The 20,522-nt window shown below is 43.7% G+C and overlaps 1 protein-coding gene across 1 annotated transcript in view; it reads left to right on the top strand.

Annotated features, from left to right (window-relative positions):
* The window catches only part of efcab7 (EF-hand calcium binding domain 7), a 74,145-nt gene that overhangs the window by 8,589 nt on the left and 45,034 nt on the right, over positions 1 to 20,522 (top strand). The window contains exons 2-4 of the mRNA XM_084310389.1: positions 9,964 to 10,106; positions 17,990 to 18,201; positions 19,203 to 19,289. Coding sequence (XP_084166515.1) covers positions 9,964 to 10,106; positions 17,990 to 18,201; positions 19,203 to 19,289 — 442 coding nt within the window. The remainder of the gene's footprint in view (positions 1 to 9,963; positions 10,107 to 17,989; positions 18,202 to 19,202; positions 19,290 to 20,522) is intronic.

Raw genomic sequence — 20,522 nt, 5'->3', positions numbered from 1 at the left:
CTTTTTTATTTAAAAAATAAAATAAAATTAATTATTCAAATATTTTATTATTATTATAATTCTTTATTGGCGACCCAATAAAAACGGGTCCGCAACCCATTTTGGGTCGCGACCCTAAGTTTCGGAAACGCTGATATACACAATATGTACAACGAAACAATGATTTACATTAGTACTTAGCGTGATATAATATGCAGTGAACTAACGTTATACGATTTAAATCATAAATACAAATCGTGGTTGTGGCTTTTAAAGATGGCGGTTGGCTTTAGATGATCAGCGGACTAGTGCTGGGTCAGGTGAGGTGACTACAGGCAGGAGGCTACGCTGTGGTGCCGTCAGTCAACAGCGCCAAAATGGTAGTGTAGTTTCCCAGCGAACGAAAACATTAACGTTGTTATTTTGCTACCTTTACGATTAATTGCGAATATTTTCATGTTGAGCTATAGATTGTGGATGAATATGCACAGAAAGGTACACCATGCCAACGTTAATGCTTTATTTCTCTAAAACGAGCCGATTTAGAAATGGTCAATGGGGAACAGAGGGTGGAACAGGAAAAAACGAAAATTACGTAACCACTACACCTCCCTATACTGACCAAATTGAGATTTATTTTTCTCTTGTCCATTTATTTTGTTTGCTTTCTAATTTAAAATAGTTTGAAACCGTCTGTACACAGTAGGCTATGTGTGCTAATCAGACTTGAGATTTAATTTATTTAATACATTTTTCATTATTAACTCATTCAATGCCAGTCACGAGTATAGTCGGGTTAACTAGTCAACCGTTCAGCGCCAATCACGAGTATAGTGGGGTTTTAAACGTTATTTCTTTTATTAGCTATATCCATTTATTTTCATCCATCCAGCCTGATGTTATCATTGGGAATGGGTTTGAGCTCGCAAAAGGGCAAATATCGCCGCCTACGCCTTCCAGCAGTATTGCACTCTATTAGAAATGGTGTAGTTTCTTTTCACGGCCGATCTGAGCCGTGCGGGCAGGGTTTAAATACTCAGACGAGGCAGGCCTTTACAACGATGGCATGGTACACTAACCCCGCCCGCCCGTTCATGTGTAACGCTCGGTAATGTGGGACGGACCTCCACAAGCAGTATTTGGAATGACGATCAGATAATTGGATTATTTCTTTTGCATTACATCAGATACCAGGTAAGGACTCTATATATAAAATCTTGCGTTGATCTGATATTTCTTTCTACCCCGATCGCGTCTGTGTGTGTGTGGCTGTGTGCCATTGAGTGGGAGGAGGTGGCGGGGGAGCACCGCGCTCCAGGGCCCTTTTCATTCTTGCATGAGGAAGGATAATAACGATAATCTAGCGTTGATTTCAGGATGATTAGATAATCAGGCGAAAAATGACAACGTTTAGTGTATTCCACTAAAGGGCTATTATCGCGTCTTTTCCTGGGATTACTAATCACCAAAACTATATTCATATTCAAAACGGTATAAAACGGAAATGTACTGATGACAAAACAATCTGTTTCGTGGATGTTGACTGGAAGCAACTCACTGACAATCGACGGGTGTATTAGACCCATAGCTATAATATAAGATGTATTTTAAGCACTCGCAAGTGAACAAAGCGCCCCATTGACTTACAGCGCTGGCATAATAGTGCCCTCTGGCGCCCCGACCCGTGGCGCAGAATGAGTTAATACTAGAATTTAGATTTTATTTATTTATTTTCATTGTTAATGCCAGTTATAAAGGTTTTATTGTTATACAGTTCGTGTTCATGTTCTACCTCAGATTTGTGGTTTGGCAAGTAGGCCTAGTTTGTCATGTTCTGACAATAAAGAATATTCTGAACCACAATTAACCTTCTGGTTTCTTCAGCTTTCATTCAGCAGAAAAAATAGCCTTTAAACTTGACAGAAATAATTATTTCATGTATATCAAGATAATTATCGATATCAAGTGATATGAAAAATGTTGGCCATATCGCCCAGCCCTACTGCTACCTCATCGTTTAATTGAGCTGTAACTAACACGACACAACACAAGGATTCAACCCTCGATCATGTCACTGGTGGCCTTATTCAAACCATATTCAAACTCATTTGGCAACTCAGGGGCGACAGTGGATCAGGAGGTAGAGCAGTCGTCTGGTAATCGGAAGGTTCCTGGTTAGATTCCCTCTCCTCCCGGGCAGCGTGTCGAATTGTCCTTGAGCAAGACACTCAACCCCTAATTTCTCCCGATGAGCAGGTTGGCACCTTGCATAGTCGCCTCCGCCGTCGGTGTGAATGTGTGAGTGAATGGGTGAATGTTTTAAGTGCTTTGGATAAAAGTGTCAAGGTTTTGAACAGAACCTTCAGAACAGATGCAGCACATTACAGCTTCTCTTCTAATCTACATGACCTTCATGTGGAACTCCAGATCCACCTCCTTGGGGCAGGTATCTTCCCCATATGGTCTCTCTCCTGTATGAGCCTTCATGTGCCTCTGTAAGTCTGAGGTTTGAATAAACCCTTTCCCGCACACACTGCAACCGTACGGTCTCTCTCCGGTATGAACCTTCATGTGCCTCCGTAAGTCTGAGGATTGAATGAACCTTTTCCCGCACACACTGCAACCGTACGGTCTCTCTCCATTATGAGCTTTCATGTGTCTCTGTAAGTCTGAGGCTTGAATAAACCCTTTCCCACAAACACTGCAACTGTATGGTCTCTCTCCTGTATGAGTCCTCATGTGGTTCTGTGCAACATCACTTCGACTAAACCCTCTTCCGCAAACACTGCAGCTGTACGGTGTCTCTCCGGTATGCGTCTTCATGTGCCTCTGTACATCCGGGCATCGTTTAAACCCTTTCCCACAAACACTGCAGTTGTATGGTCTCTCTCTGGTATGACTCATCATGTGATACTGTAAGTCTGAGGTTTGAATAAAGCCTTTCCCGCAAACACTGCAGCTATATGGTCTCTCTCCGGTATGACTCATCATGTGATACTGTAAGTCTGAGGTTTGAATGAACCCTTTCCCGCAAACACTGCAGCTGTATGGTCTCTCTCCGTCTCCGGTATGACTCATCATGTGATACTGTAAGTCTGAGGTTTGAATAAACCCTTTCCCGCAAACACTGCAGCCGTATGGTTTCTCTCCTTCGTGGCTCCTTACGTGGACTCTCAGGCTGGAGTTTCCCCTGAAAGACTTTTGACTACAACTCAAGGGTTTTGATCTTGTGCGCATGACGGTGCCGTCTGAAGAGAGGGACTGGCAGTCGTTGGTTGGGTCTGACGCTCCACAGCCCTCTGCGTCAGCGTCTGTCTCCATGCTGGACAGAGGCTCTCCCTCTATGTGTTCTACAGTCTGGTTGAGATGTGGGGGCAGACTGTGGTGTTGATCCTGCAGGCTTTGCATACAGGTTACAGTGAACATGGAGTCTTTGGTATCAGTGTCCTCCAGACATTGAAGCTGCTCTCCCTCCTGACTGCTCCAGTCTTCCTCCTGTTCTTCTTTAATCTGTGAGGGCTCTGGCTCCTCCTGGCCCAGACTGGGGCTCCTCTCCTCCTGGCCCAGACTGGGGCTCCTCTCATGCTGGCCGAGACTGGGGCTCCTCTCCTCCAGACTGGGGCTCCTCTCCTGCTGGCCCAGACTGGGGCTCCTCTCCTCCAGACTGGGGCTCCACTCCTGCTGCTCAGGGAGGACCTCCTCTTTCCAGAGAGAGAGAGGTGGGGGGTCTGGAGGGGGGAACAGAGAACACAAACCTCTTAATAACACAAGCTTAGAACTACTGACAAACACAACCTTAACTTTCATCATAGTTAGATATGAGCAGTGTTGTCAGGAACACTGACTTGCACATAAATACGCTGGTCTCCTTGATTTATTTTAGTCAAAATTAGAGCTGGGCCGTTAACGGCGTTAACGTGCTGCGTTAACGCTATACTAGTATCGCGCGATAATATAATTAACGCATTAATCTTAAAAATAATTTTTTTTACATTTTTTATTTTATTATTTTTTTTACCTTTATTTACCCAGGGTAGGTTCGCTGAGCACAGATGCTCTTTTTCAGGAACGCCCTGCTTCACATTCACACAGTTCCATTCACACCTGGGAGCTGCCCAGTACAACCACAGTTGACACCATTGGCCACTGAGCAACTCCACTGGAGCAGTTGATTCAAGCCATGTCACATAGTTCAAGTTTGAAATGATTCTTTCTGTTTTGCTCCTGAGAGTGTGCTAGATACTGTACTGTACTGGTAATATTATTTATTTGTGTTAACTTCTGAATAAAACAACTTATTAAACACAAGTACATCTTATTGAACATTATTTTGATATTTCATTACCAATTATCATAGCAAAACAGCTTTTTCAAACAGTCTGTAATGCATTTTGGAAACGGGAGATGGGCTCATGGTGTAATGGGCCACCTGGCCTAAGAAACATAAGGAACACACATATTTTGAATGCCTTCGGCAGGTTTATTTTTTATCTTTTTTTAGCCATTTTAATCTAGATTAATCTAGATTAAATCCAGGATTGCAGATAGATTAATCTAGATTAAAAAAATGTATCTATGCCCACCTCTAGTCAAAATACATATGACTGTAAACTTAAACTGATAAACTATATTATTTGATGCTGGGCTAAACACTGACAACCAGAGCTGGGGACTTGAGACTCAAGTCAGACGAATTATGGGAAATGTGTTTACTGTCTGCTCCAGAGTCAGACAATAAGATAGATATCAATTCCCTCTCTGTCTGTTCAGTAGAAAGCTATCCGGCTGCAAGCTAGCCTAGCTTAGCACAAATTAATGGAAGCGGATACAGACCATTAGCCTAGCTTAAACTCCGGGAAAGGTTTTTTGGCCAACAGCCAGGGGTAATTGAGAGGAAATTGGTATCTATCTTCTTGTCTGACTCTGGAGAAGACGTTAAGTGCATTTCCCACGATGTTTAGCGTGTGCCTTTAACATGGAGTCTTTGAGCTAATGAAATGGATGTTTAGTTTGAGCTTTGATGCCATTTATCCATTTTTAAAACGGTATACAGGGTTGTAGAAACAAGCACTCATTTGTGATAAGCTGTGACCCTCCAGTTGGCAGGTGCTCTCAAAGTCAACACCACCATTCCTCCCAGGTGTCAGGCTCCTCCATTCATTTTGGAGACTGAGTCTAAAGATCTCATATTTCTGAAGTATAAACAAACTGATGATGTGCAGATTTCAATAAAACACAATCAAGGTACATGTTTGTTTTAGCATTTGATGCGTCTTAAATAAATGGTGCATTTATATAGCGCTTTTATCCAAAGTACTTTTACCCTCACATTTGACCCATTCACTCACACATTTAAACAAACTGCTGCTGTGCAGATTTAAATAAAAACAGACAGTTCTGAATCAAAGCTACGTGTTTATTTTGGCATTTGACGTGTCTTCAGTGATTTATTCGATTACCTTTGAAAAACCATGCCTCTGTGAAAATGCATCTACTCTTTAAGTAAACTAGCGACCACTGTTGTCCCTGTTGTTGCAGAATGGGTACAGTACTGTACAGTACAACTCAATACACACACTTGTCAAGGGGATGCAGACCAGAGAAAGACTTTCGTCTTGTTTACATCAGGGTCCCCCATTTTCAATTCATAATGACATTTATGACATACACAACATATACAGATACACAACATATACAGATATAAAAATCTAATCTAATCATCTAATCTAATCATGACATTTCACATTTGACATACATGACATACAGATATACAGTACTGTTACATTTGTGACATACAAGATATGCAAATATACAGTACTGTTAAACAGAGATCCTAACAGTAAATATATTTCACCCCTTTATTGCAGATCCTGGACTTGTCAGAGGTCAGAATGAGATCAATGGTAGTTTGTGTTGAATCACACACTCTTGTGGGTTGGGTGATTAGCTGGTTGAAACTGTGCAGATCACAAAACCTACTGAAGGCATTGAAGACGGGTGCTTCTTTACATAGCATATCCGTGTTCCAGTCCCCAATACGAAGGGGACTCAAGACGACAGAGTAGTAGTACAGCAACTTGCAATGGGCCTGGTCTACAAGATACACTACGCGACCAAGGTACCCATGTACATGTCAAAATACTTCCCAAAGGTCAGTGAATACCACGATCACAACACCAGAGAGAGCTCCACAAATCATGTTAAACCCAGATTCGGCTCAAACAAGGGACTAAACACGTTTCGCAATTATGCCACATCAATGTGGAACGCCCTACCTAAAGCTGTAAAGGAATGTGAATCACTACCCACTTTCAAAAACACTCTCAAAGAACACCTACGGGAGACTGCAATTCGAAACTGGCCCCTACAAATGTCCTAACCCAGTTTTACAGTAAATGACCAAGTATGGCTTTGTCAGTATTCCAATGTACAGTGTACAGTGTCCCACCCCCCCTACCCAACCCCCCCCCACCTCCAATGTACAGCCCCCACCCACCCACCCAACCCCACCCCACCCACCCAACCTCCCCCAATGTACAGTTTCTACGTCAAATGTATATACACTCTTTTTCTGGACACTTTTTGTATCACAAACAGTACTGTATTTGCAAATCTGATATGTCATAAATGTATAGATGTAGCAGTACTGTCTATCTGTATGTCATGTATGTCATATATGTTATGATGAATTGAAAATGGGGGACCCTGATGTAAACAAGACAAAAGTATTTCTCTGGTCTGCATCCCCTTAAAGGAAAACTCCAACATTTTGGGAAATTAGCTTATTTAACATCTTCCCTGGAGTTAGACAAGAAGATACATACCTTTTTTGTCTCTGTGCGTGCATTTAGCTTAGGGAACAGTCGCTCCGTTAGCATAGCTTAGCTTCATCACTGGAAGTGAGGCGGATCCGGAGCCTTACAGTGTATAGTTTGATTGATTGATTGAAAAGTTTATTAACAGATTGCAGAATACACTCCAAATACAACTCCAAAACGTTCATGTAAACATGTTGTGACCTGTGTATTCACCACGTGGAGAAATAAAAAATAATTGAATTAGACAATTACGTTTTATAAGCAAATATACTCGAAGATCCGAACCGATTGAAGTTTATGGATACCATGACTTGAAATCCTCTTACCTTGACGATTAAAAGCCTCCCCAATTTATAAAACAGTAATCCAATGGCTGGTATATTGTTATACCGGACGCTCTGAGCTAACCTGAGCTAATGCAGAACAGGAGGATGGTAAAGCATATATAATGACTTCCTTTCTGGGGTTGTCAAAATAAAATTGCAACGTTTATAGCAGCGGAAAACGTTTATTTTGTACATTATCTAACGTTAACACGAACCTAAACTAACGTTACAACTAACCTAAAGTTAGTTTAGGTTCGTGTTAACGTTAGATAATGTACAAAATAAACATTTTCCGCTGCTATAAACGTTGCAATTTTATTTTGACAACCCCAGAAAGGAAGTCATTATATATGCTTTACCATCCCCCTGTTCTGCGTTAGCTCCGGTTAGCTCAGAGCGTCCGGTATAACAATATACCAGGGCTTGGATTACTGTTTTCTAAATTGGGGAGGCTTTTAATCGTCAAGGTAAGAGGATTTCAAGTCATGGTATCCATAAACTTCAATCGGTTCGGATCTTTTGAATGAATGAGAATGTAAACAAACACGGCGTCACGTTGAAATCACTGGCTGCGCTCAGAGAGGAGTGGTTTTTGCTTATAAAACGTAATTGTCTAATTCAATTATTTTTTATTTCTCCACGTGGTGAATACACAGGTCACAACATGTTTACATGAACGTTTTGGAGTTGTATTTGGAGTGTATTCTGCAATCTGTTAATAAACTTTTCAATCAATCAATCAAACTATACACTGTAAGGCTCCGGATCCGCCTCACTTCCAGTGATGAAGCTAAGCTATGCTAACGGAGCGACTGTTCCCTAAGCTAAATGCACGGGGAGCATGTCTATGTTCCCCGGGTCCTATGTTCCCCGGGTTCTATGTTCCCCGCTTTGATTGATTGATAGATTGAACATTTTAGACCACCAGCCCTGATTCCAAACTCTAACCTTAACCAGTTCGAACGAGGGCCTAAGCTTAACCGTTCGAAACAAGGCGGACATTAATAATTAATAAAATAATAAAAATTTATAAAATGTTCAATCTATTAATCAATCAAAGCGGGGAACATAGAACCCGGGGAACATAGGGATGATCCCAATGCACGCACAGAGACAAAAAGGTATGTATCTTCTTGTCTAACTCCAGGGAAGATGTTAAATAAGCTAATTTCCCAAAATGTTGGAGTTTTCCTTTAACAATTGTATGTATTGAGCTGTACTGTACTCATTCTGCAATCTGTTAATAAACTTTTCAATCAATCAATCAATCAATTTGTCCTACATGTTCAACCCCAGCTAAACACCCATCAAGTTTTGATTGATTGATTGATTGATTGATTGATTGATTGATTGAAAAGTGTATTAACAGATTGCAGAATGGGTACAGTACAGTACAGCTCAATACATACAATTGTTAAGGGGATGCAGACCAGAGAAAGACTTTCGTCTTGTTTACATCAGGGTCCCACATGTTCAATTCATCATATAATAACATGGCAAGTGTAACATGGCAAGTTCTACTAAAGTGAAATACCCCTTTAACAGTGCTGTACAGTACACACCCGCCATTACCGGACGGACAGAGTTCAATTAAACCGTAGAATCCTCCGTAAACGGATTAAAACCACAAACCTCCTCTATGTAGCAGCTGTACCCTGGGTTTCAGAAGGATGTCCAACAGTCCCTTTTGACGCTCGATCTCCGATTTTGCTCGGGAATCCTTCTCCTCATAATTTTTCATCACGTCTTCAATGATTCCAAACACATCCTCAACCGCTGCTGCCAGTCGCTCTTTAACCAGAGCCTTCATTTGTTCCAATTCGCCCATTTTAACAGTGAGATGGACGTTGTTGTTGTTGTATTCTTCCCACACGGTTCTCTCTGCTAGCTGCGGAAGTGCAGCGGTCTTGTGACGCGGGTGTAACATTCAACGTGTCCGTGTAGAACACAACGCACCTCACACATTTTTCATAAGCTGTCCTAATTCCCCAAACCTTATACAGACATGTACAACTTCCAACGACATGCTCACATATTAGACTAAGTTTGATATGATTGATTTGATCAGTCACGATCAGACCATAAAAACGCAATACACAATGGTGTTTAAACGTCGTGTTTCTTGTGGGTGTCCTTTTCGTAGCGCACTGATTTGTGTTGTTTACATAGCAACAGCAGTGTGTGTTTCATAGGATCGTTGCTAATGTAATCGTTTCAATAAGGTAACAATGCACGTTTGCTGGGTATTGAACTGTTATGTATTTCTTTTGTATATACAGATAATGCCAACTTACTCCTAAAGACATAATTCCTTCATGAATTGAAAATGGGGGACCCTGATGTAAACAAGACAAACGTCTTTCTCTGGTCTGCATCCCCTTAACAATTGTGTGTATTGAGCCTTACTGTATTGTACCCATTCTGCAATCTGTTAAATAAAGTTTTCATTCATTCATTCATTCATTCATTCATTCATTCAGATGCAATAATTAGTTGTTATTATTATCTCGTCTGTTTAGCGAGCCAAGATGAGCAAACCCAGCGGTTCATGTCAAGGACCCTAAATAGATAAGCAATGAGCCACAGACCCCCATCATTTGGTAAGATATTTCCAAGGTTCCATGGTTTTTGTTGACAAGATTTGATGTTCAGAATTGTATAGGAATCTAGATATGAAACAAGTGTAGGTTTCGTCGTCGATAATGTACAGTTCCCAATCATGTGTCCGTGTCTCAGTTTTTGCTGGGAAGCCTCTGGATTGAAGGACCCTCTGGGGGCTCTGGGTGGTCCTGGACCCAGCTTCAGGAATCACTGATCTAACCAGACGAATCTGTTTCTAGAGACAACATGTCACTTCAACCTGTTGGGCGTCAGAAGTGGGCCGAGGACGAGGAGTCCTTCTACACACAGTGCAGAGCAAACTACCTCGCTGTCTTCAGTTCCAGCTTAACTAACATCACCTCTAAACAGCAGCTCTGCCGTGGTAAGCAATAGTGATATACCGATTCATCAGGCATAAATCTGGATTATTATTATTATTATTTGTTTATTGATCTTTTTCATTTACCCACTTCACAAAAAGTTCACAGTCACATATACACACCCCAGGTAAATGGAATATTGCTCCACTTCTACAAGGGCTATTTGCATATTCTTGGTATCTAGGTATATCTATGGACCTCAGTGAATGTATTCTCAGTGTCAGAAATATTGTGTCTATTACTAGGCTTGCTTAAATTGTGATGAAACAAAGGAAAATATGAATTATGATTTTTCTTTTCATCTTTGACAGTGAATAACACCATGATAATAATGACCAAACTTAAAAAACGACCACTGAACTAATTCAGTACCCTCTTGAGATCATGTGTACAAAAGATCTAAGGAAATTAATAAAGGGAAGATGATAAAACTGAAGGTTCTGTATATACAGTACTGAATTCTCCCATCCGGACCAATGCAATTTGAAATATTATTATAGAATATAGAATATATGCTTATACATTACCTTATTATAGCCAATTCGCACATTTATATATATATATATATATATATATATATATATATATATATATATATATATATATATATATATATATATAGTATCTTTCAAATGGCCGAGTTCAATTTGGATATAGTATCACCAGGCGTGCATAATAACAGATACTGATATTTACTGTAATCGACTGTACTTTTTTATTTCCCCCACAGTGTAACCATTTTGAAACTAATTTCAGATCTAACTGTTCCTACATGGTAACAATAGTGAGGAGAAACTGACTGCGTTTCAATATTTGTCAAAAACGTTACCTTTTGTAGCTTATTATCGCGAATCATAACAATTATTGATATGATTCATTCAGAACGCTGAACTTTGAACCACCATAGTATGTGACAGGAAGTGTAGATCGGAGAAATTTCAACGCTGGCCGATAGCTATGAATCTCCTCTACAAAATGGCCGCAAAAAACTACAATTCCCATGGTTCAACATTTCCATTTCCGGTTCCGGGTCAGATAGGCGATTGCATATCGAAAACTTAAAACGATATAAGTACACTTTTAACCTATTGCTAAACTATTGCCAACCTAACGTTTTACATTCTACATGCATTTGTGACATAGTGGTGATGTTAATACTTGAAAACGATTGATTTTAAAATCACAAATTATTTTCATCATTCATAAAAATATGCCTATATGATTATAATGTCAAAAGGGGTCGGTACCGACCCCGTCGAGTGGAACAGGATAATCCCACCTTCCCAACATCCCCAACACATGAAGAGAAAATAACATTGAGCACAAATAAATTACAAATCAATAAATAATCCTATAGTACACACAAATAAAACAGACAAGTAAATAAACAAATAATTAATTAATAAAAAAAAAGGGGGGGGAGAGCTGTAGCTCAGGCCCACACCACTCATCTGCCAGTATCAGGATCTGTCAGGGTGATGAAGGGTCTGTCAGGGTGATGAAGGCTCTCCAAGTATCAGGGTCTGTCAGGGTGATGAAGGCTCTCCAAGTATCAGGGTCTGTCAGGGTGATGAAGGCTCTGCAAGTATCAGGGTCTGTCAGGGTGATGAAGGCTCTGCAAGTATCAGGGTCTGTCAGGGTGATGAAGGCTCTGCAAGTTTTCTCAAACGTGGCTAAAGATCCTTTCAATGAGAACCCAAAATCTGGCATTTTTTTTTATAATCTGCATAGGCTGATAACTGTGGCAACATGACTGATTCACAGACATGTAGTGCTGCTTCCCCTTGTGTCAGTGTTAAAGGAAAACTCCAACATTTTGGGAAATTAGCTTATTTGCCATCTACCCTGGAGTTAGACAAGAAGATATACCTTTTTTCTTCTCTGTGCATGCAGTAGGAGTAGGAAGACGTGCACCGTTAGCCTAGCTTAGCGTCAGTCACTGGAAGTAGGTTTCTCCATTAGCCTAGTTCCCAACGTCTTCCTACTCCTACTGCATGCACAGAGAAGAAAAAGGTATGTATCTTCTTGTCTAACTCCAGGGTTCCCAAAATGTTGGAGTTTTCCTTTAATTGATTCCCCAAAAATACATTATTAGATTATTTTATATTCTATCAGTTATATATATATATTAATTTAGTTTGATACATTTGTTGATTGTTAGACATGTTTTTGTATCCAATTTGTTGATATTTATCAGATGCCCAAAAAAATATCATTATATCGTTCATCTGCCACCCTGCTCTCTTAATATCAGTATCGGCCATTGGAAAACCCAAACGGGTCGACCACTAGTAAGCAAACGTTCTGTATCACACTTAGCTCACGCTCAGCGTTCATTGCATATATCTCACTTCAGCATATATACACTGAATAATTTCACAATGTACCTTTAAATGCCAGCATTCATCTGGCCACACCCCCATCCGCTTACCTATATAAGCAGGGATGGTGCCACACACTCATCTCCTTCTCAAATTTCATCACAAGCAACGTGTTGCTATATGCCCACTTGACGTGGAGAAAGATAAATGTTTACGGGGAAGGGAAGCACAAGGAGATACGTTGACATCATATCTTTATTTTCTCTCTCACTATTTTCGAGAAAATACGGCGATATTGTCTTCGTACTGGAGTGTCTGGAAGATGATGATCATTCTAAAATCCTCCACCGGTTTTCGTATTGGGAGCATGCCGCTGCATGCCTCTCAACTGCAGTTCCTTGCTGTGTTGGTTGGGGTGAAACCTTTCAGGGCACAGCTGAACTGTGGACGCGCCGCTGTTGTGAGAAGCGGTGGGTTTTCAGGTTGGGTGAGTACTGTTTGCTGGCAGGCTCCACTTGTCTGTTAGTGCTATGGGGGCTAATTGATAATGTTTATGAAAACCGGCCCCAGGCTAGGGTCCTTTGTTCAGTCTCCTAGGCGACAGAAGACCTTGGTCTGAAGCCATTTTAGTTTTAACTAGTGGGCCGCGACCATTAACACTGGTGATCCCTGTGTTTTCTGGACGAGTGGATATCTCTCTGTCCCGTGTTAAGCCCCTTCTTTCATATCCAAATGAGAGTATTCCTTCACGAGGAGATATGTGCATGGATGTTCGATAGCGGAAGATCCATGTTCAAGTCAGCTACACAAGCCAGTTTGGTATTGTGCTGATTCCGTCGGGTGTTGGTAAAATCACTGTTGTAAAGCTGTGTTGACATCTTGTTTCTCTTTTCTCTTAAAAAGTGAGGAGGGTTTCAGAACGGCGGCCTGTCTGGGTGAGTGTTATATCATTGTGTACAAGTTCAGGTGATAGCTGCTTAGCTTACGGTTAGCCAGTCAGCTGTTAGCTGCGGCGTTAGCCTGCTGGGATCACTGCGTGGCCTACAGAGGTTGGGCCTACTGTTAGCCAGTCAGCTGTTAGCTGCGGCGCTAGCCGGTTGTGATCGGAAACGTTAGCTTGCTGCTATCGGACAAGGCCATTGCTCGCTCGGCGTCTCGCGAGCAAGGGTAATAGCGACCGACGGTTGGAGCGGCCGTTAGCTTAATGCTACTCTGTTGAACGTGCTTTGATTATAACATGTTTTACACTCTTGACTACGACGTCATCTTTGACAGGGGATGTTCGTCGACCCTGCCCTGAGCCAGGACGGCAAGGATTGCGTCAACAAAGGGACCGTTGCGACGGGTAGAGCGGCGACGCTGCCCGGATCGAACAACACAGGACGGCTGTGTTTCTACGGTGTCTTGAGACTGCACTTCGCTGATCTACGTTCCGGGTAGGACAAGGTTTGACCAGACCTTATAACACGTCTTCTGGTTTTACTTTTCTAAATGTTTTGTGAATAACGATGTTTTCCCAAAACTTGTGTTGCTGCAATGCATTTAGGATACGACGCAAGTTATGTGTGAACTGTCTTTGTCACTGGCAGTTAGCTTCTCCGTGCAAATCGGGTTGTTACAGATGTGAAAATGATCTGGTTGTTGTGTGAGAAACATCATGTGTGTTTATATGTACCGTGTACTCACAACTAAGGTAACTAACCTATGAAGCTATGCTTAGTGACAAGTGAGTAAAAGAATGTTCTTTTCTCAGCCTGTGATGACAATGAACAGTGTGTTCACATATTAACAGGTTTTCCTGTTTTAACTGGCCGTATTAAGGGTAAAATAAGAGGATTGTGTTTCCCCCCGGTTCCCTGGGGACTTTTTCATCCTCCTATCAGACATGTTGCACTACATTGTGTCTTTTGTGTGGTAGGGATGCGATGTAACCCTTAGCTTGATTGCTGAGGTTGTGCTAAAACTGCTGGAGAAACTTTATTTTCCTAAAAGAAAAGATTGTTTGGTCGCTGTCGTGTGTGCTTAGCAAGGCCTGTAGCCGATACTAATCGAGAATTATGTATTCTCTCATTATGAAAAACGGCGTTCCTCTGTAGAGTGTTTTTGCCATTTTTTGTAGGTGATGATGGGTTGTGTGTGTCATGTGACCTACAACTGGGTTGGACTGGCCACAGAAGCACATGTGCATGTTGGACCGGGGCTCTTAGAGAGCCCTCTCTATTCTGTGTTTTTTCCTTAGTAAAAATCAGATAGCAGGTTAGCTCATGCGCTGTGTGAAGCTGTCAAACGCTTCATAGAGCTGACTATGACTGTGTCATATTCTCTTTTTGTCATTACATCGTATCATGGGTGTGGGGTCGTAAAGGGGTGAACTGGTAACCTTTCCTCTCCCCCTTGTTTCTGTCGGTCAGGGGTACACCCCCTGTCCTTCAAGGTTCCCGTCACGTTGCGGTTCGGCACGTTACGGGGGGGGGGGGGGGGGAGTTTCCTGGTCCCACGGCCTGGAATATTGGGCGTGTGCACCGCAGAAATTCCCCCGCCATAGAGTACGTCACCGTGCGCGTCTCTGTTGGTAGGACTTCCGTGTGCTGTTCAGGTCCATGTGATGGATCTGTTTCGGGGGGGTGGTCAGGGCTCCTCCTCACCAAGCGCCTATTCGGGCCTTCTGTGAGTTCGGACTCCTCCTTCCATGTGAGGGAGCCTCCATCAGAGTATAGAGCCTTCCTCCTCAGATTGTCAAAGTGAGTGGACCCTCTAGAAGGTGTCCTATTCTATTGTGTATGTATTCGATTCAATTCGATTATTGAGTGTGTATGGGTTCAGTGCCTCTTCCCCGGAGAGCCCTAAAACCAATTTTTTACATGGCTCAAGGTGCAATATATTCTTTTCAATCTGTACAGCTCGCGTGGGAAGTCTCTCTGGGGATCCCCGTCTCCTTCCTATGGGAGGGTGGTGGGATGTAAAAATGTGAAAAATGTTTACCCCCGGCTGTGTAGACTGGGATACATACTGTTGGTGCTTCCTTCTTTTCTATTCAAAAAGTGTTGGAGTTAGGAAGTGTCACACCCCTCTTGTCGTTCCCCTGGGCGCCTTGGGGATTCAATGACAGGTCTAAATAGCCTGTTCATTGATGGGGGTGTGTCCCGACGCACGTATAGTGCTAGCTCGCTGTAAACAGGCGACTGACTGGCACGCCTTGGTTGCTTGAGGTTAAAACGGCGTTTTTATAAAGCAACTGAGATGGGGGTTTTTTCCTCTTCCGACGACCACATCCCACGACCTGGGTTGGTTATCGACGGATTCTCGTTCATGTCTGGGGGATGATGACGGAATGGATCTGAACATATGTAGAGGGGTCTCACGCCCTTGGGGTGGGCCACCAGGCGCGGTTCGCCCGAACGTCTGGGTGGCGCCTTCTTTTCATGTTAAGATCGACACGCATATCTGCCCTTTCTCCTGGAGTAGGCATGTCGGCGTGGTTAGGGCACGGGACTGGTTCTGGTCACGCTGGTCCGGATCAGTTGAACCCGTTGTCCGCCGGGGATGCAGATCTGCTGTTCTGGTACCCTGAGGGACTTGGGCTTTTTTCAGGGGGAAAAATGCCAGGTCGGTCCGGGTGTCACAGGGTTAAGCGCTATGGAGACCCTGGTTGGGTACGTTTTTACTCAGCACTGTCGTAATGGCTTACGGCCATGCCAACCTGTACACGCTCGATCTCGTCGGATCTCGGCCGCTACACAGGTTGGTCCTGGTTAGTACTTGGTTGGGAGACCGCCTGGGAATACCAAGTACGGTGTGCTTAGGGGCTGGTTCTCCATTCTTTTTTGCTCCTCTCTCACGCATGGCGAAGAGGGGCCTGTTGGGGTGGTCTTTGACCTCCTCTGGTGACCCTGTGCTTCCCGTATCGCCAGGCCCGGTCTGAAGTAATGTTTCGTCGACCCGTAGGCCTGGGTTAACCCTTTTTTGAAAACTGAAACACTTGTACTGCGGTATAGCCGGTGTATACCCGCAGGTGTGTTTTGGATTTCTTTCTTGAGGGGTTATAGGAACAACCACCGCATTGGGTAACGCCAAGGTGGTTGATTCCCTGGTATGTTGGAGCAGTGTCAACTCCCGGGTTCACCGTTTGAGGGTGCCCCTGCACGTTCATGACGTCTGCCAATCCTGTCAGCCTTCTCTGCCTCAACCCCTCTGGGTGGGTTTTTTTTAAATGGAGGCTTGGTCATGCAACACCGCCAGCTTCCGCTCCTTCCGCCGGGGCGGCTGTGTTCAGCTGTCCCCTCTGGCGCCTGTCTCGTCCGCAGTCTCCAGGCTAGGGTTAATAGCCTGTTGCCTGTTTTTTTCCCCCGGTGCGCTGCCTGCTTCCGTTGGTTAACCTTTTTTGTGTGCTTACGGCCATGCTGACTGCCTGTTGCAGGGTCAGTGTGCCAGGCGGTGTACTATTGGGGGGACAGGGCCCGTTCGGCTGAGGGGCCTTTGTCCGAATACGCTGGCGATGTGGGGGGCGGGGCCCTACGTGCCCACCTGGTGGGGTCTTGATGCTGGCATCATGGACTTCTCCGGGCCCCCATTCCAGGGAGTCCAGTCCTTTTGGTGGGTCTGGGTCTTCCTTCGCGCTCCGCTGCTACGGCCTTGCCACGGGGTTGGGTTTGCCCTTGACCCCGTGATTCTGGGGGCAGTAACGAGGTTGTTTCCCTCCGTTCGTTCCCGGGTGGCATGCGGGTTGTGCGTGTGTGTAGTCGTGGGGTCAAGCCACGGTCTGCTCACCCTGTGCGTTGAGTTGCTTGAGTGCCTCTTCGCACAGTCGGGTCCGTCGCCCTCCCGTGAAGCCACCAATAGGGGGGGTGCCCTCCATTAGGGTGGGTCGGGGGGGCTCGGCCCTCCCTGGTCTGATGGTTGTGGGGGGCCTCAGCAGGGTACATTTGTCGAGCTTCTAGCTCCCGCTCAGCTCCTATTATGCAATGAACGCTGAGCGTGAGCTAAGTGTGATACAGAACGTTAGGTTATGACTATAACCAAGTTCTGTTAACACTTAGTGAACGCTCAGCGTTTAGACGACGCTGCAGGCCCTTGATCTTTCATTGTGATGAAATTTGTTGGGAAGGAGATGAGTGTGTGGCACCATCCCTGCTTATATAGGTAAGCGGATGGGGGTGTGGCCAGATGAATGCTGGCATTTAAAGGTACATTGTGAAATTATTCAGTGTATATATGCTGAAGTGAGATATATGCAATGAACGCTGAGCGTTCACTAAGTGTTAACAGAACTTGGTTATAGTCATAACCTAACGTTCTTGTCACTAATTAGCATGATCAAGTAGATTTATCAGAATAAATATTACATTGACCCACATCTGATTTGACAGATTATTGTGTAGGTTAATACCACCTGCAGTCTTTTATTCATCATGTCTGGTCTTCATGGACTTGAGAGGTTTTGGCTTCATATGATTACGTCCAGAGAATCATTTGGGGACACATTTTAATCTTCCCAAGACTCGCATGTGGGTCCCGACCCACACGTTGAAAACATGCTGACGTAGGCTGTTTCCCATCTCTCCTAGTTCTCCAGCAGGCGGGTAGGAATCCTTCGAAGGAAACCCTCAACAAACACTGGACCCAGAGGACCTCTAAACTCAACTTTGATGATTTCTGTGACATTCTAAAGCATGAGAAGCCCACGGAGCAGAATGAGTTGATGAGAGCTTTCAAGAAGATGGATATGAATGGAGATGGTTTCATCTGCCACAGTGAGCTGCAGAGGGTCCTGACTTCAGTAAGTAACTAGAGACTAACGTTGTCTTCTTCAGTAAGTAACTAGAGACTAACATTGTCTTCTTCAGTAAGTAACTAGAGACTAAGGTTGTCTTCTTCAGTAAGTAACTAGAGACTAACATTGTTTTCTTCAGTAAGTAACTAGAGACTAATATTGTCTTCTTCAGTAAGTAACTAGAGACTAACATTGTCTTCTTCAGTAAGTAACTAGAGACTAATGTTGTCTTCTTCAGTAAGTAACTAGAGACTAACATTGTCTTCAGTAAGTAACTAGAGACTAACATTGTCTTCTTCAGTAAGTAACTAGAGACTAACATTGTCTTCTTCAGTAAGTAACTAGAGACTAACATTGTCTTCTTCAGTAAGTAACCTAGAGACTAACATTGTCTTCTTCAGTAAGTAACTAGAGACTAACGTTGTTTTCCTCAGTAAGTAACTAGAGACTAACGTTGTTTTCCTCAGTAAGTAACCTAGAAACTAACGTTGTTTTCTTCTATAAGTAACCTAGAAATTAACGTTGTTTTCTTCAATTAGTAACCTAGAGACTAACATTGTTTGACACCGACATTATGGGAAATTACAAGAAGATAGATACCAATTTCCTCTCTGTGCGTTCAGTAGAAAGCTATCCAGCTGCAAGCTAGCCTATCTTAGCACAAATGAATGGAAACAGATATGTACCAGCTAGCCTAGCTGTTGACCAAAAACACCTCTCTCAGGGTTGTAAGATAGGCTAGTGGTCTATATCCGCTCCCATTAGTTTGTGCTAAACTAGGCTAGTTAGCTTTCTGCTGAACGCACAGAAAGGACATTGGTGTCTATCTTCTTGTCTGACTCTGGAGAAGACGGTAAGCACATTTCCCATAATGTTGACCTGTTCCTTTAAGGATTACATTTTTCAACCCATTCATGCATGTTTTTCACTATTTTCCGACTGAGGAAATCCTACATTCTGAGCTGAACCAAGGCCTGGTTTTCACAAAACCTGTTGACTGTTTCCAGAGAGGTGAGAGAATGTCCATGGAGGAGGTAAACGCCGTCTTCTCATTGACTGACGCCAATAAAGATGGCAAGCTGGACTATGCTGAGGTAAGACACATTTGAGAAGTACTTTAGCTAGAGAAGTACAGCTTTATTTATTTTGATTATTTTGTCAGGACAAATATTTATTTTTAAAGCTGTTGATGTGGATTCCTTGAATATTAATATTAATTAAATATTAATATTGAAAAAGTAACACATTTTCAGCTTGAGATTGGAAGTAGGCGCGTTTTCAACCCATTTCATTTGTTATGCGCCTACGTGTTTTCCTGTGCTCACTTGTGCAGACTGTCTCCTGACTGTCTCCTGACTGTCTCCTCACTGTCTCCTGTCTGTCTCCTCACTGTCTCCTGACTGTCTCCTCACTGTCTCCCGTCTGTCTCCTGACTGTCTCCTCACTGTCTCCTGACTGTCTCCTGACTGTCTCCTGTCTGTCTCCTGTCTGTCTCCTGACTGTCTCCTCACTGTCTCCTGACTGTCTCCTGTCTGTCTCCTGTCTGTCTCCTGTCTGTCTCCTGACTGTCTCCTGACTGTCTCCTGTCTGTCTCCTGACTGTCTCCTGACTGTCTCCTGTCTGTCTCCTGTCTGTCTCCTGACTGTCTCCTCACTGTCTCCTGACTGTCTCCTGTCTGTCTCCTCACTGTCTCCAGACTGTCTCCAGACTGTCTCCTGTCTGTCTCCTGTCTGTCTCATGTCTGTCTCCTGACTGTCTCCTGACTGTCTCCAGACTGTCTCCTGTCTGTCTCCTGTCTGTCTCCTGACTGTCTCCTGTCTGTCTCCAGACTGTCTCCTGACTGTCTCCTGTCTGTCTCCTGACTGTCTCCAGACTGTCTCCTGTCTGTCTCCTGTCTGTCTCCTGACTGTCTCCTCACTGTCTCCTGACTGTCTCCTGTCTGTCTCCAGACTGTCTCATGTCTGTCTCCAGACTGTCTCCTGTCTGTCTCCTGTCTGTCTCCTGACTGTCTCCAGACTGTCTCCTGACTGTCTCCTGTCTGTCTCCTGACTGTCTCCAGACTGTCTCCTGACTGTCTCCTGTCTGTCTCCTGTCTGTCTCCTGACTGTCTCCTCACTGTCTCCTGACTGTCTCCTGTCTGTCTCCAGACTGTCTCCTGTCTGTCTCCAGACTGTCTCCTGACTGTCTCCTGTCTGTCTCCTGTCTGTCTCCAGACTGTCTCCTGACTGTCTCCTGTCTGTCTCCTGACTGTCTCCTGTCTGTCTCCTGTCTGTCTCCTGACTGTCTCCTGTCTGTCTCCTGACTGTCTCCTCACTGTCTCCTGACTG

This window comes from Notolepis coatsorum (genome assembly GCF_963971535.1).
Source record: "Notolepis coatsorum genome assembly, chromosome: 3".
Taxonomy (NCBI): Eukaryota; Metazoa; Chordata; class Actinopteri; order Aulopiformes; family Paralepididae; genus Notolepis; species Notolepis coatsorum.
This window is presented reverse-complemented; position numbering and strand designations above follow the sequence as displayed.